The sequence below is a fragment of the Numenius arquata genome, chromosome 18 (genome assembly GCF_964106895.1).
Source record: "Numenius arquata chromosome 18, bNumArq3.hap1.1, whole genome shotgun sequence".
Classification (NCBI taxonomy): Eukaryota; Metazoa; Chordata; class Aves; order Charadriiformes; family Scolopacidae; genus Numenius; species Numenius arquata.
The window spans coordinates 10,382,988-10,399,493 of NC_133593.1; the positions used below are offsets into that span (position 1 = coordinate 10,382,988).

Genomic DNA, 16,506 nt, shown 5'->3' on the forward strand with positions numbered 1-16,506 from the left:
CTGTGAATCTATGGCTTTTATGTATTCCTGAACAGGCAGTTCCATGAGACATCCAGTAAGAGCGGCTGAGTTAGGAGATACTGTGAATGTCATGTTTACTTGGGTGTTCCAAAGTGGCTTTTGGTCAATAGAAGCAAAAAATCAACATGCTACTGCAGTGATTAATCATACTGTTAGTTATTCACAAATCTAATTTTTCTGTGTTAGGTGTTTATGTGCTTGAGGAGATATAACAGAATGTTTATGATTTATAGCACAGAAGAGCTTTTACCTATCATAATAAATTTGAATTCATAAAAAAACCTCTGTTATTTTGAGTTGTAAGTAACCATTTTTCTTCTAATCCTTTTAACCTGAGGTTCAGAGTAAATGACTTTCCAAAGGCCACACTGAGTAGGTGGTTGATATGCAGAGAGAGCTGAGGAGTCTAATTTCCTTCCCAGTGCTATATTTCAGAACGAAATGGAAAAACAGGCATAGCTCCAAAGAAAAACATCATTTTAGTGCTTATTTTTATAGGAGATTGTCCCAATTCTTGTTCATACAGCTGGATGGTTCCGATTTACTGGTACTGAGAAAGCAGAGAAAAACAACTCATGTTTTCTTGTTTTTCTTACAGGGTGAAAAGGTAAACTACGAGAAATTCAGGGTTTGGCTGTTGCACAACAAAGATGCTTTCACGTTTTCCCGTTGGCTGCTGTCTGGAGGTGTGTATGTGACACTCACTGATGACAGCGATACCCCTACCTTCTACCAAACCCTGGCTGGAGTCACACACTGTAAGTAATCGATGCTTGTTATAATGCACAATTCTTAAAGTGTTTCAGAGTTCACAGACATACGCTGTTGCCTTGCCATAGTTGTTCATTAAATCTCACTGCTCTGATGAGATACACACAGTTCTGTTCAGTGAGATAAATTTCTTCTCCGTGCTAACTTGTTCTCTGCTTTTTGTGCTGTGACATGTAAAACATTGTGTGTACAGGGACACTGTGGGTCATTATTTTTGAGAGATAAGCAGTGTTGTGATCTCAGCATTGTTATAGTAGAAGTTTGCTACCAAGCAAATTAAAAAAAAAAAAAAATAGAAAGGAAAATATCTTCTCTTTGACAAATACATTTATCTAAAGTGACTTGACATTGATACTGTTTTTTTATTTGGTCTTTCAGATATAGTGGATCGTAAAACTACTGAGACAGTTCTGAAAATAATGCTTGATTCAAAAATAAGTGTTACCTCTTAATTTCCTTTTTGCAGTAAAATAAGTAATACTCCTGGCAGGTGATGTAGTCAGGGAACTAAATTAACTAAAGAGAAGCCTCCTCAGGATTTGCATTTAGGAATAATCTCCAAAGAACAAATGCTTCCTTCTGTCTCTATTAATGTAAAAGAAGGAGCAGCTGTTTTTTAAATTAAATGTAAAAACAAAAGGCTGATAAATTATACTTGATGTGCGAGTACAATGTAAGCATACATTACAGTAAAGCATCTCAGGGACTTCGGTGTCCCTGGGAGAAGGGTGTTTGCTATTGAGATGTCAGTGATTTCAGCAACCTGGTTGTGTTTTATGTACTCTCATAGATTTTCTTTGTTGGTGTCAGCATGGCATTTAATCTCTTTAATGGGTGGGTTACTTGAATAAAGCAACATATATATTTTTTTTTCCTCTTGGTTTCAAATATGAGCATTAAAATTCTGTTCTGATCATCTGAAATGAAAGTGCATAATAAAATTAGAAGTTTATAGGCAGGTAATTTATTTGCATTACATGAGAGACTGCAGTAGAGACTGAGGTTACAGAAGACCACTAAATGCTCTGAGGTCTAATAGCCAAGCCAGAGAAAGAGGTATGCTAAAAAACCCCAACCTTCTTTGAATTTTCTAGACTTTAGCCCTGGGAAAAAAATCCCTCCAGCTGTTTCAAATTGAGATCTGCCACGCTCCAGCTTGGCAAGTCTCCTTTGCCCTAAAGGTTCAAAGAAAGACTTACCCCAGGCCTCTGGGTGTTACCCCAGAGCTTGTTCGATTTGTTTCATGCTTGGAAATTGAAACTTCTAAACAGTTTTTACTGTGCTTTTTGCAGATAGTTTATTTATACTGAAACGGAGGTTTATAAAATAAATTGAGAGCTACTGTTTTAATAGATTTTATTTCATATTTAATGCTATTCTCACTTCTTCTGGTTTTGATACACCTGTCACTGTTACCATCTGCAGCCAGACTCTCAACTGTATTCCCAGCTTTTTCACTTGTGCAAAATAAATGATTCAAGAAAGAAACGGTCTTTAGACTGAATAGCATAATATTCTCCTTTAGCCAACCCACACCTATGTTCTTGCATCAAGAAGAAAGCCTTTCTTTCTTCCAATTACAGGCTATGAGATTTTTTTCAGTTCTAAACAAAGAATTGGAGACATTAAGACTGAAGTGCTATAATTAAAAACACAATTAAGGAGATTGGATGAGAAGCATATTAGAAGAAAATGAATGAGGACAAAATCTGTTGCGATTCTTGGAAAAATATTGTTCAGGTGGTTCCATGTTTTAACCAAATTTGGAAAGCTCCTATGACAGTTATATTTGGACCTCTAGATAAAATTAAATTTTACTGTATTATTGTTATTGTTATTTTCTAGTTCAATGCTAGAAATAAGAAAACAGACAGCAGTTGTGCTGCATTACAATGTCTGCAGCCCCAGTATGTTTCAAATGACAGACATGGAAAAGTGACAGGAATTTTAAGACAGTAGGAAAATGAACTGGTGAACTAACCAGCCTCCCCCAGGGCTGGACTAATACTTGCTTTGTAATGTATCCGATGATTTCCCTTGTGATTTGAGACAGTGTAGGAATCTCATACAACAGATGCAAAAATAAGGGAAATATAAGTGCTTGAGCACTTGGAAGTAATTGCAGTAAAGTATTAATACTTGGGGCCTTGTTTTGTTTTTTTTAAGTTTAATAATTACAGTCTAATCAGGACAATCTAAAGAATAAGAAATGTAGTACAGAAGTATTCTTAACACAGTGGAATGTGTTAAACAGTAAGAGCTGTTATGACAGTTCCTTTTCTCTAAATGAAGACTTGTCTTTAATATTTCACCTGGGATAATGGTTGCCCTTCGGGAGAACAAGTAACTGAAGTAATGTTTAGTAAACTCGGGCAAACACTGTTAGCAGAATACGGTGAAAAGGTGAAAGGTTTTAAATTTTCTTCTACTGTGAAACGAAAACTGATTGGTGAAACTTGTTAGTGCAATTACGGATTTCCCACCCAGCTGCGGGACTCCGGCTGGGTCACAGCACGCCCTCTCCTGGCTCCAGCTTCAGACCCTCTGGATCCTCCAGGTCCTCACCTCGCACAGCCTGCTTCCCCCTACCCGTCCTGGGTGATCCGGCAGAGACATGAAAAATGGCAGTGATAAAAATAGTGAAAGTTATTAACATTGATTTAGAAACAGATAGCAAACAGTTTATTGCAAAGCATCAGTGGCTCCATTTAAATTTGCTTAATGAGCCAAGATATCAGGGAAACAAAGGAATTCTAATTTCTCATTTGTAAATAACATTTCTTTTGGTATGCAGATGACTTTAATTATATTTCTCAACACATAATTAGAAAGGAAATTTTAAAGTTACAGGAAGTTCCACATACTTGCTGCTTTTAATCAAATTTTGTTCCATTTCAACTAAATCATAAATATGAATCATTTCATTTGAAAGAGACTAAAATAAATTTCTTATGGACCTTTGTTCCCAAAAAACAGTATCAGAGATACCTGATTACTGACCAGCTTGTGGTAGTTTGGATTTTCTCAGCATTGTGGTGTGGGTACCTTTTGTTTTTTGTTTTTTCTTCTTTTTAGCCCATCGTACTGACTAACACTGCAGCGGAGCCCGTAAATCAAAGATAAATCCTGTCAGGGACTACTGCTAACACGAAAATTCTTTGTAGGGGAATGCTCCCCATAATCTAATGATTATTATTATACGTCCTTAATAATTACAAATTAAACACCTAATCTTCTCTGGTACTCTGAGTCCAAATGCAGTGCTTCAATAATACAACAGTTCTGGGCCACCGGAGGCTGTTGCTCTGTTGCCCGCCCTGGCTGCTTTGTTCTTCTGGATGCACCAGAATGGAACTGACTCCAAACTACCTGCAGTCTATAGTTTTGTGGCGTAGCTCGGGAGCCAGACAGACAAAGGTCTCCTGTCCCACCAAGTGCAGACCCTGAAGGTCACTGTATCATCCCTCTCATAAGATACTGAGGTGTTGTTTTTTTTCCCCCTCCATTTGTGGAAAACTTATTCCAGTACATCATCTGCATGTATTTGTGGGCAGTTTATGTCTTAATTTTCTGCCATCGTTGTCCTCGATTTCAGAATCGCTGCTCTCCTTTCTTTCTACTGTTCAAATATAAATACAAGTGACTCTTATGTTTCTTCTTGCCCTTTTGTCGAAGTAAAATGAGCCCAGTCCAGGTCTGTTTCAGACCAGGGGCTCCATCCCTTGGTCCATCTCAGATGTAGGTGATATAGTGATACTGACTCCAGGTGAGACCTCACTGGTTTCCTTCACTGTTTCTGCTGCTGCAACACAGGTGGTGGTTCCTTTTTTATGACACTGTCATTTTGCTGCGTCTCAGTATCATGTGAAGGGCTTACTCAGGTTTTCAGTCCTTTTCCATGGGGAGAAAACTCCCATTTATCAGAGGGGTTACAGGTTTCCAACTGACAGACCGTGTAGTTTGTACCTCTTTGTTATCCAGTTCTTGTCTCACTGAGTTCTCTTTAAATAGCATCCGAATTCTCCTGTGAATTGAAGACACTCTTCTGTCATCAGAAAAAAAAAAAACATCAAAATGCTGCTGCTTTTTCTGACAGCTCTTGCGTCCTGAGATGCAGTAAGACAGTGTGTAATCATTATAATAATTGTATTTTAGAACATACAGTTATCGCTAATTAAAAACAATAAACGAGAGCAGCCCTGGATAACCAGGCAGCGTGGTTGAAAGGGAAGAGCGAGTTTTTGAAACAGTATAAAATTGAAACTGAGTGTTGTGGAAGTAACCGCTTCTGTCAGAGCTGGGCTTATAAACCTGTAGGGCTTTATGGTAAGATGAGGATGCGCATCTGCGACAGGAAAGTGAAATGAAGGCATCCCTTCGCTTTGCTCCCATTAAAAGGCTGTCTGGATTTAAGTGCATCTTCTCTAGCTTGCCCACTTCAGTGGTGGTACCCATTCTTGACACACCATCTCCTAATGGTGTATAGAAGGCCACCAGAAGACAATTCTGAAGATTTTGGTTGTATTAAAGGTGCCTTTAAGAGTATATTTCATTCTGAGCTATTTTTTTTTTTTTCCAAGTGCATGAACACTTCTCCTTTGAGAAGAACCGTAGTGTTTAATACCTCTTCTGTGGGAGTTCCCATCTTGAGGGCACTGGTAATCGGTATTCTGCTAGATAAAGACCTGGATAGTCCTGTCTGACACACACGAGGATCTTGGTTGAAGTTACAATATTCCCTTTCCCGTGTGTCCATTTTTTAATTAGGAAAAAAAAAAAAAGTATTAGAGCAGACATGGCCAATGGGAAAAAGCCTCAGTGTCACTTAATCTGCATCTTGCCACTTCGTTATCCTCTTAGTTCCCAGGCTATTTTATGCCCTGCGAAGCAGCTCTCTGTGCCCAGATCCCGGAGTCTTCCCGGTGTTAGTTTGAAAGCGAGAAACAAGCATTTTCAGTCAGAAATACTGTTTGGTGTTGGGTCATTCTGTCTCCGGTTGCGACTCGGCCGTTGTGCGATGAAGAGCTCTCTCTGCGACTGGGGCTGGGAGTTGCCTGGAGGATATCGTGGTAAACAGTAAAACAACCAAGTTTCAGTGAAAATGTTGGGAATATGGTATGCTTCTACTGCTGTGAACCAGAGAGGATTGTACCAATAGGTGGGTAAAAATTAAAGTTTTAAAATGTGTTGGAATACTTAGTTAATTCTGGTCGTATAAAGAATTGTAATAAATTGTGCCGAAATAAAAACTTGTTTTTAAATTTTTTTTCTAAGACAGATTATTCATGGCTGGCTACCTATGTAATATTTAAGAAGGGCATACCTTTCATGGAAATGGCATTAAATTAAGGTGCTTTCTTTCAGTGTTTATCACTACGATGCACTCAGGCTGTCAATCGCAGTGTGGCGGCTGGTTTTAAATCAACTCATTCTTAGTAGATTTACAGTTTCTCAGTTTCTTTTTTGCTGAAAATGTTTACCTGTTCTTCCTTTACAATGTGAAAACTGTAGCTTGAGGTGTACTTGACGTCATTCCTCCAATTATACTTGTCTAATTCTTAGAGAATTGAACTAAGAAACGCTATTGATAATTTTACAGATCTGGAATTTTTTCATATTTTTAATGGATCAGTGATGAGGGAGACATAAAATAGCGTATGGTAGTAAACTGGTAGTATAGGGTTAAAGTTCACAGGTGTGTAATGTCTCCATGTGTCTTCAGATAGTCGTATTGTGTATTTAATTGACAAAAATGAATACTTGGTGTAGAAAGCAGTCTGTTCTGATGTTTTGGACTACATTGTATGTATAAGATACATTTTTCTTTAAAATAAGCCTGCGTTATTTAAAATTTGAACTAAAGAGTGAAAGCCCAGTTCACACTTCCTGATGTGATCTGAACAGGCCTTAGGAAAAAAATAATACTTTGAGAAGGTGAAATCCTTTATCTATATAAAACCCCTTTAGAATACGGCTTTTTTTTTTTTTTTTTTAATACACATTAGTGTGTTTGGATAATAAATGCAGTCTGCTTTTACCGTGCTTCATTTAAACGTCAATAACAATTATGATTGTTTGTATGTATCATAAATTGTAGGAGATTTCTTTTAGTTTATGTTTATGGAGGAATAGGTGGTGCAGGACCTGTCCTGAGGCTGAGTTACAAGATTATGTGCAAACACTGACTCTGGAGAAATCAAATTCTGTCACAGCCGGCTTTTCCACTCAGGGTTAAACTTTCCTGCGTGCCATAATCCAATAAATCTGCCTGTATTTTAAGTAAGTGAAACTATTGCAGTGGGGCTACAATTCATTGGTACGATGAATGCCACACTTTTATTTGCATTCACCCAAAGTTGTGTAAGTCTAATCAGTCCAAAGAGTATTATTTACTACTTTGTCAGTTTTACTTTCTAAACTGTTTGGCTCTTCTGCAGAAAGTCAATACGCTGGACCTGCCTTGGCTGTAACATGAGTATAATAGCACTTATGCTAATACTTACCAGCTAGTCTTTTGAAGATGATTATTTGAAAATTCTTTGTTAAATGACCATGTAATTTCAGCCACCGCTTGACAGAAATGCAGATAAGATGCTTTCTGATAACTTCTCTTTTCTGAAATTAAAATAATACAGCAATAAAGTTAGCACTGTAGAAGTGAAGTACAATTTAAAAAATGGAGTACAGCTAGCTTCTGCTGTAGATATTGGGGAATGTTTTATTTTGCCAGAGAACCTACCTTCCAGTTCTTAATTACTAAAGATAAATAAGGCACCTGCCAGCGAGAGCAGGTTCCCGCAGATTTACTGTTCAGTAAAGACAATGTGACCTTCCTTATGTTTCTTGGATATTCCCGGTGTTGCCTCATTTCAAGAATGAAGTGCATCTGGTGCGTTTATCCTTCCTACTCACAAAGGTAGATGAAAAGGAAACAAAGTGATTTACATGCTCATGCTCCAGAGAGTTAGCATCACGCTTTTGTATTTGCTAATGAGAGCAATAATGTGTGCGTGCAATTCTTCCAAATGACAGTGCAAACTCGCCCTTCCCGTGCAGTTGTTTAGGTAGTAAAATAGTACTGTGATTCTCTTCATGTGCTTGAGGTTCTGTCTCATAAAGTGGCTTTTACCTTTCATTTGTTATTTTACTTTTTGTTTATTTCAGTTCACTCCCTAAATAGTTTTTCCTCTATCTCCTGCAGAATGCTGGTACTCTACTCCTAATGTCATGTCTTGTGAGTTTGCTCATTTCTTATCAGTACTGTAGCACCCTGTAGAGGCAACGAGATTGAGGGAAAGCGTATTTTATTTTGTAGATTTTCTCTCATCCGTTGCTCTGCTGAGCGTTGTGGAGCAGGTCTGTCATTAAATTATCAGGACATCCCTGTATTTCTTGGAAGATTCCAGATGCAGTTCTACATCACTGGACTGTTCTGCGTAGGATCGTGGAGCTGCTTACGTCTGGGGCAGTCCTAGCACCTACGATATTCCTGTATGCTGATCTGCAAAGAAATAACTATTTCGCTTTCATGATTTCTACTATATTGATGTTCCTTTATGCATTTGGATTACTCTTTCCTTATGTATTGGGGACTGACTTTTTGGCAGGGTCTGTAGCGATAGGACTAGGGGTAGTGGCTTTAAGCTAAAAGAGGGGAGATTGAGACTAGATATAAGGAAGAAATTTTGTACGCTGAGGGTGGTGAGGCACTGGCCCAGGTTGCCCAGAGAGGATGCCCCATCCCTGGAAACATTCCAGGTTGGGTTGGACGGGGCTCTGGGCAACCTGCTCTAGCTGAAGATGTCACTGCTCCTGGCAGGGGGTTGGACTCAGTGGCCTTCAGTGGCCCCTTCTAACCCAAGCCACTCTATGATTCTGTAATTACAACACAAGCAAGAGCCAGGAAAGGGAATCGATCCATTGAGGAAGGAAGGGGAGAGGAGAAAGGAAATCGGTTTAGTTTTTCTTCTTAATCAGTTCTCTTATCTCACTTACTATGTAAAAGCCCAATAGCTGATAATGCTGGGAGAGAGGATGCTGCTGCACGTGCTCGGGGTTAAGGGGGAAGGTAAAATTCCTCCGTTCAGCCTGAATTTACGTTGACTTAACGAGCCCCGGGAGCTGCAGCTCTAGTGCCCGTACTGATGTACAGAGGAAAAGGAGGACGTGTTTTCACTGGTGTTACTTTTCTAGTTAGACTATCTAAAAATATTTTACAGGAAGGTGCAAACCCCTTCCATTCCTCCAGCTCTACTTCAGCTATTAATCTTTTGTTAACGTTTTCCCAGACTTTCTGCTGATGAGGGTAAGGTGTTGTGTGGTTTGTGATGCATTAACTGATGTACCTGCCTGGGTAGTTACAATTAGCTCCTGCTTATTGTAGGTTACCTAAGTTACTATTCTGATTAAATTACTACTCCTAATGACAGAAATCGGAGAAGAAATCAATAAAATGTCAATTTGACAAATAACTTTTTTTGGGTCTCTTCTGTTCTTAAGCCTTACAGGATTATTATTGTTTCTGAAGACTAAACCAGGCCAAATAGCTCAAGTTAAACCTATTAGAAAGCTGGCGTGGATTTAAAGGCTCAGAACCATCTGGGAATGGGATCACACGTAATAGTTCTTAATATAGACAGCTTTGTCATTCCATATCTATCTGAGAACCAATTAATTTGCACTGACCTAAAGCAGTGTTGTGACACACTTGCATAGGTAAAAAGGTTAAAAGTATTGTTGAGCAGAAACTTTATATATATATATATATATATATATTTATATATATATATATATATATATATTTAATTTTAAGGATAAAACGTAAGGAGACTGTCATTTGTATATCATGCTTTGAAAGAAAACACAAGTGCTTCCTCTGGCTATTTTTATTCGCCTTTGCCCAGCACCTTGTTTTACTCGCTGTTGGTTTTGGAATTTTGTTTTCTTCCCCTTCTTTAAATTAGCTTGTAGGTTCCTCAGTATAAAGTGTCTTCTAGGTTTGTATAATGTTTGTATATGTTTGTATAATCACTCCCCAATGTTGACTGGGTTTCTAAGTGCATCTATAGGATAAATAATAAAGTGAGACAAACTATTTTATATTTGGAAAAAAATTAATGCCGAGATACAGTGCTTAAATGTCACTTTAAAATTTAGCCTTGTTACTGTATAAGGAGACTAAAAATTTCAAATAGGAATTTGTCAAGAGCAGCCAAGTACTAATTTTTTTTTTTTTGAAGTTCTGGGATTATTTTTTTTTTGTAATGCTACTTCACATCCTTTTAGAGGATTTAAATACTGGATACATTGGGAAAATAAGGTATTGTACACATAATCTAACTGTTCAGTTCACCAAGAAGAAATACGTGAAAATAAGGAGACTGCTGGAGCCCTTACTGGGAAAAGTTCATTTCTGTATTTCTGAGCACTTGTGATGATGTATTATTGATGTTGAACTCCTAGATGGTGAACAGATAAGATGATTCTGCAGATAAAGAAAGTAAAATTGGACCTTTATTTCTCTACTGCTTATATTTTGAATTTTTACGTGCAGAAGTCAGGAATAAAAAAAATTAACATAATTTCTCTTTATGTCAAAATAATGCTGCATTTTTGTTTGGTGCTGAATTCTAACATGGTCTAGATATTACCAAAAATTTATTTTCTTTTTGTTGATCATACAGTGGAAGAATCCGACATCATCGATCTCGAAAAACGATACTGGCTGCTAAAAGCACAATCAAGAACTGGACGTTTTGATTTAGAAACATTTGCCCCCTTAGTTTCCCCTCCTATTCATCCGTCTCTGAGTGAAGGTACGGAACTTCTGTCAAACCTGCGAGGAGGTGGTGTTGCTGATGGTCTACTGACATACAAACTTTAGGGATTTAAGAATGGGCCTGTTTTAAAAAGTATTTTAAGCTTAAATTACAGAGATTTATTCCACTGAGTTTGGAATGTTTGAAAATGAGAAAAGATACCTGAGAAATATCTATTTGTTGGGAAATCTGGACTGACAAAGGAAGCGATGCTTCTGTGTGGTGCATTCTTATTAGTTGTCAGGAAATACGGCAAACATTCTGTATAATTTGCCTCGTAGTTGCTTAAAACTTTCCATTGGGTTCCTTAAGATCCTGTAAAGACAAAACATACTGCTGTCCCTGAACGAGATAAAATAGAAGACCGTTTTTTAAAATGACAAATATGAGTTTCATCTGTTAAATGGCAGTTGGGCACGCAAGGCAGAAGTTGTATCATGCAGTCAATGAAAGACTCTTCCGTACCAGCGTAAGTTAAGGAAGATTTTGTTCAGAGGGCTTGGTCGGGAGTTTGTGTGTTGCAATGCAGACACAGTAATAACCGAGCTGGTCTTTCAAGTTGAAGCCACTCTGGTAATAACTGGAGGTTGCAATTGTCTAATTGCCATTTACTGCACAACATAAGGACGTTAAGTGACGTTCTACTTACACGCTAGTTTTTTTCTGCAGTCCTAGGATGACAATCTTTTATCACCAAATGGTCAGCTTTACTGACAAGTGGCGGCAGTTAGAAGAAAATGGGGAATTCAGCTGCCGTGGATGCGAGCTGTTAGAACAGCAGGACTTAGGTTCAGTTCAGCAGGGATACATCCCCGAGTCCTTTTGCTTGCAAGTGTGTTTTATCTACTTAGTGATATAAGTTTACACGGCTGCTGTGGGGGAACTTGACTGGTTTCTGGTCATTCTGTATGTCTTCTGTGGATAGTGCAACTGAGTCATTGTCACTAAAAAAGATATTTTTATGGGATAAGAAGTTATATCTGCTGAGTGAATAGAACCCTTAAATCCTTTGAAGGCTGGTAACTAAAACTCCTAAATCACTTATGGCCAGATTTGCAAAGATACTCAGTGATTTTCATAGGAGTTTCCATCAGGCACTTTGGAAAAGCCAAAGCATTTGGCATCTGAGTACTTTTACTATTTCGGTCCTTTAGCTTTTGTGAAAATGCTTGTCCTGGCCGTGCTGGGTTAGACATGCGCTCCTAGAAATCCCTCAGTACAAGGAAGGTATGAGAATAAAGCTGCTGTTGAGAATTCTTGATTCCCTCCCTGCCCCTGGCTTTGTCTAGCCATACATGAGTGATCTAATTCACCTTTGAAATGCTCTCAGTAGTGCTTAATTATCTTTATTACACTTAGTAAGAATTAGTTATAAGTGTTTGTACTTCTCCTTGCAATTGTTAACCATTAACCCCTCATGTAAATGCTGACTATGGTCGTGAGCTGTTTCAGCCAGATGCTGTAACGGGAGATGCTTTTGTGGTTTGCAGGTTTGTTTAATGCTTTTGATGAAAACCGAGACAATCACATAGATTTTAAAGAAATTTCCTGTGGGCTCTCAGCATGTTGCAGAGGACCCTTGGCAGAAAGACAGAAGTGTAAGTATGTGCAATGTTAACTATTAATGGTAGAGAAGTTTTTCAGTTTGAGCAATGAGGTTTAGTTGTTTCCACCTTTTTAGAGTGTTTTTTTCCACTGAACAAGTGCGTGTCTGTGAGAGGTAACAGACTTAAGTTAAAAAATTAAAGGAATTTTAAATATCAAGGCTTCCTTTTATAAAGGATGATTAAGCCTAATTCTGTATATTTTATAACTTCTCCATAGCTTCATATAAATTATTAACCTGCTTGGAAAAAAGGTAACAGTTCAAAAGTTATTTTGCAGTGTTCTGCATTATGGTGCAGAACTGTGTATCTCAATATAGGAAGTGCAAACACTTATCTATTTATTATATATAACATAAAACAAATGTCCTATTTGATTGTCTTGTGGTAAACAGCATGTTCTGGCTTGTTTACGGTCCATTTTTCAGCTGGCTCCCTGCAAAGTTCTCGTGTTTTGAAATACCTTTGTTCCATACTTTTCCAAAGCCATATTGCTGCAACTTAAAAGCTCTCATTCAACTGGAAATTTCTGGATGCACATATGTTCCCTGCTATGTCACAGCAGAAAACACAGCACAGAATTGCAGGAATCTAGATTTCAGTTTATTAAACACAGCTGCTCCATTTCCTCACTGCCACACATGCATCCTGCCTCATCAAAACTGTCAGCACTAAATCATGTTTCTTGTGACTCTGCAGACTTACATTCTGCAAGGAGGGGGGGGGGGGGAATAGTTGTTGAGTGGTTCTAACATAGAAAAGTAATTTCCTTTTTTTCTCAGTTTGCTTCAAGGTTTTTGACGTTGACCGGGATGGGGTGTTGTCTCGCACCGAGCTTAAAGAAATGGTGGTTGCACTTTTAGAAGTTTGGAAAGACAACCGTACTGATAAAATCCCTGTAAGTTGTATTTGGTTTTCTATTCATTTGCTACTGTTTCTTAAAGTCATCCCTCGAAAAGTAGGAATGTGTTGATTGAATGTGGTGTCAGTGAAATACAGGCTTCCTTCGGCTACCTGAGCAGAGGAGCCTTGATAACTGGATGTAACTCACCTGGCGTAGCTTTGACTTCCATTGCCCACAGCAGGGTGCTGTGACTATAATGGGTGCTTTTTCGTATAAAGAAACCTTAGGTACAAAAGCACAACTGTCTTGAAGCTCTCACTTGTGAATTACATAGAGGTATCATCAACATTTCTTAGTTATATTTTTATTCTGAATGCACGCAGCTCCAGAGAGTGCTCTGAGAATTTAACTCTGTTTTCTAATCCTTTTGTCTGTGAAGGAATTGGACATGGATTTGTCTGAAATTGTAGAAGATATTTTGAATATGCATGATACCACTAAGGTAGGAATTTGCTGTTCTTTCCTTGTCATTTTTATATCCTAGTATCTTCAGTTTTTTTATGAGTTATATCTTGTGCTTTCTTTAAAGCAGAGATGTGTCAATAAAATAATCTTTCAAGAAATGTCAGTTTTCCATTAAAATTTTCCATATCGTTCTGTGAGAGAAAAACCATGTTTGAATTTTATAAGCCATTTTTATATATGAAACTAAACCAAAAATACAAAACCAGATGAAATTAATTTGAATCATATACTGTTTGGAAGGCTATGGCTATGCATAATTAATACCATTTTTAAATCTGATGCTTGACTTTTGTTCTGGACAAAATATTCTTTTGTTTCACGTTAAAAATGATCTTAAGAAGAAAGGGATAGTGCATTAGTGTGTCTTACATTTTATGCTATATAAAGACACATTATCCTCCTGTGCTGGAGCAGAATTGTGTTAATGCAATAGTATTTTATGCATTATCATTATCAAACAATTTTGTTTGCAATAAGATTACATAAAACCAGTGAACTATATACGATGATATTCTTCCAGAGCTAAGTATTCGGGAAACTGTGGAGGTATCTGTCATGACTGTCGTGACACGCAGCAAAAAGTCTTAATAGTTTATATTGTGCTTTATAGTTAGCTGTGTGTAAAGCTTTAATTATATTCTTCCTTTTTCAAGATAGGCACTATCATCTGCAAACAATATAGGGGGAGTTGTTTCCGCTATTTCATCCTTTGCTTCACTAATTAGTAAGAGTGTCTGTAAACTATAAATAATTTAAGAAAAACTATAAAGAATGTCTAGAAATGCTTAATTACTTGTTTGAGTAGTTGGCTTGCCTGCTTGTACTCCAACAAAGTGGTGGGCAAATATTCTATTATAATTTTTTTCATTACCAAAGCAGTAGAAAATACAGCTTCAGTGAGCTCTTTCTTTCATCCTTTGAGGCTTTTATTGCTTGCTTTTTAAAAGAGTAGTTTATAACCAAGTGTACAGCAGTCTTGTTTCTACAAAGAGTTAAAGCAGAAGACTTTCATAGTTGCATCATGAATGTAGTGCTGGAAAGAGCTGATGGTGCAGTAATTACATAAATTACTTAACCTCTCTTCATCTGTTGGCTTTGACCTGTGTGAACTCTGGAGAAAATGGTCTGTAAGAAGAGGTGGAGTAACTGCCACTGCTGGAAAAATGGCTCTGAATTATATTACAATATAAAAAATTCAGATTGATCCTCTCCCTGAATTGTTGAAAATCAGGATGTCCTCTGACACTGGGCAGTGTTACACTACTGTGACTTTGCAGGTGATTCAGAATTAATAGGACTTGTGTTGTAAGGGAAAGTCATAAGAACTTGATGATCCAAAATAGTTTTTCCCAACCCAGAGAGGAAGATGGTGGGTTTCTGAATGGACACAAGTATGTGCAGAGCTTATTTGAATGATCTGAGTCGTAGATGATCTCAGTCTTGTTTTGTTTCTTACAAAGTGCTTGCCCTGACCAGTCACATACTGCTGCTGGTTCATGGTTTGAGGAGGTATGAGTGCTGCAGTTGAGCATCAATACTGAACCCGAGCGATGGAGAGCGGGAGCAAAGCTTACTCCTGGGCACAGTTCATCTGCTGTACACACAAAGCTTTTTGGTTCTTTAGGTTGCATATGTTATACTAAAACTAAATTTTTCTTCTTTCGTTGGATCAAATTTTATTATCAGGGTGGCAGGTGCTAATTTTTATCAAATCACTGTCTTTGCCATGCCTTGTATGACACATTTAATGAGCATTTTAATAGAAATAGGTTAATGGTTTGATGTTTTTTCCTTCCCCCTTTAAGCTTGGACACCTCACTCTGGAGGACTATCAGATATGGAGCGTGAAGAGTGCACTTGCCAATGAATTTTTAAATCTACTTTTTCAGGTATGTTTAGAGGAAATTTAAACGTATAAATTATAGTAATTAACTCATGAGCTTTTTACATGGCCATGAAATGCAGCATCAGCATTTGTGTCAACATCCTTACGGTTGTGTCTATTGCAGTAAGTTACGTGGTTTTGCGATTATGCATTACCTTGAGGGAATGATTCTCTATTTGATTATTATTCTTTTCAGTGTATGGAGCTGCCTAAAGCACAATTTGTTAAAGTGAACGTAGTGTACTGTTTGTAAAATGAAAAGAACTTTCAAGTGTATCAGCATTTATATTTTCCATTAGAAAACGTCTGTGTTCTTAAACATTCTGTTCTTGCAAATCTTTGCCAAGAAAGCGACACAGGAAATGAGAAAAGCTTTTGCTAACCCCTTACAACCACTTCCCTTTTACGTTTTCTGCTAAGGCCATCTGAGGAACCTTTCATTGCTTTTCTTCATGCAGCTCCTCGAAAGCTGTCATATCCTATCACTGTTGTGTTGCAGAACCTGAGGATCAAGTGTGTACTGAATTTGGTTTTAATTGAGCTTGAATTGGATTTTTATAAATCCTTAAAACAGTCATGTTCACTTTGTAGAGAAAATAACCCCCAAAGAATATTTTCATTCACTGCAGTTTGTTCCTTACCCATTTTTCATAGAGGCTGAGTTTAAATAATAATAATCCTAATGAAGCCGTGAAGATTTGCCCTAATTTAGTATTCACCTCCAGCCCTGTGTGACAGCCTCAGCTCTTCCAGGGAGGGCTCATCTTCATGAGTGAAGCTTAAGCAGCTACAGGGTCACATTGTAGCAGAAAAATATTTCATCAGAAAGAAGCCGTGTGTTTTTTTTTTTTTTTTAAAAAATAACTAATTGTTGTGAGAGGCTGCCTGAATAGCGTACTGCTGATTTTCCTGCTTGTGACCCTTGACTACTTTATAAATTGTATTTTGAACTGTACTTTTCCAAAGACTGCGTGGGGACAGAGTGGGAGCATTCTGAGGCCATCAGCTACACCACAGCTGAAAAGAGTAAAATCAAAA

The 16,506-nt window shown here is 37.7% G+C and overlaps 1 protein-coding gene across 1 annotated transcript in view; it reads left to right on the top strand.

Annotated features, from left to right (window-relative positions):
* Window positions 1–16,506, top strand: part of USP32 (ubiquitin specific peptidase 32) — a 60,454-nt gene that overhangs the window by 13,840 nt on the left and 30,108 nt on the right. Inside the window, exons 5-10 of the mRNA XM_074160897.1 lie at window positions 620–779; window positions 10,476–10,607; window positions 12,101–12,208; window positions 12,997–13,112; window positions 13,498–13,560; window positions 15,389–15,472. Coding sequence (XP_074016998.1) covers window positions 620–779; window positions 10,476–10,607; window positions 12,101–12,208; window positions 12,997–13,112; window positions 13,498–13,560; window positions 15,389–15,472 — 663 coding nt within the window. The remainder of the gene's footprint in view (window positions 1–619; window positions 780–10,475; window positions 10,608–12,100; window positions 12,209–12,996; window positions 13,113–13,497; window positions 13,561–15,388; window positions 15,473–16,506) is intronic.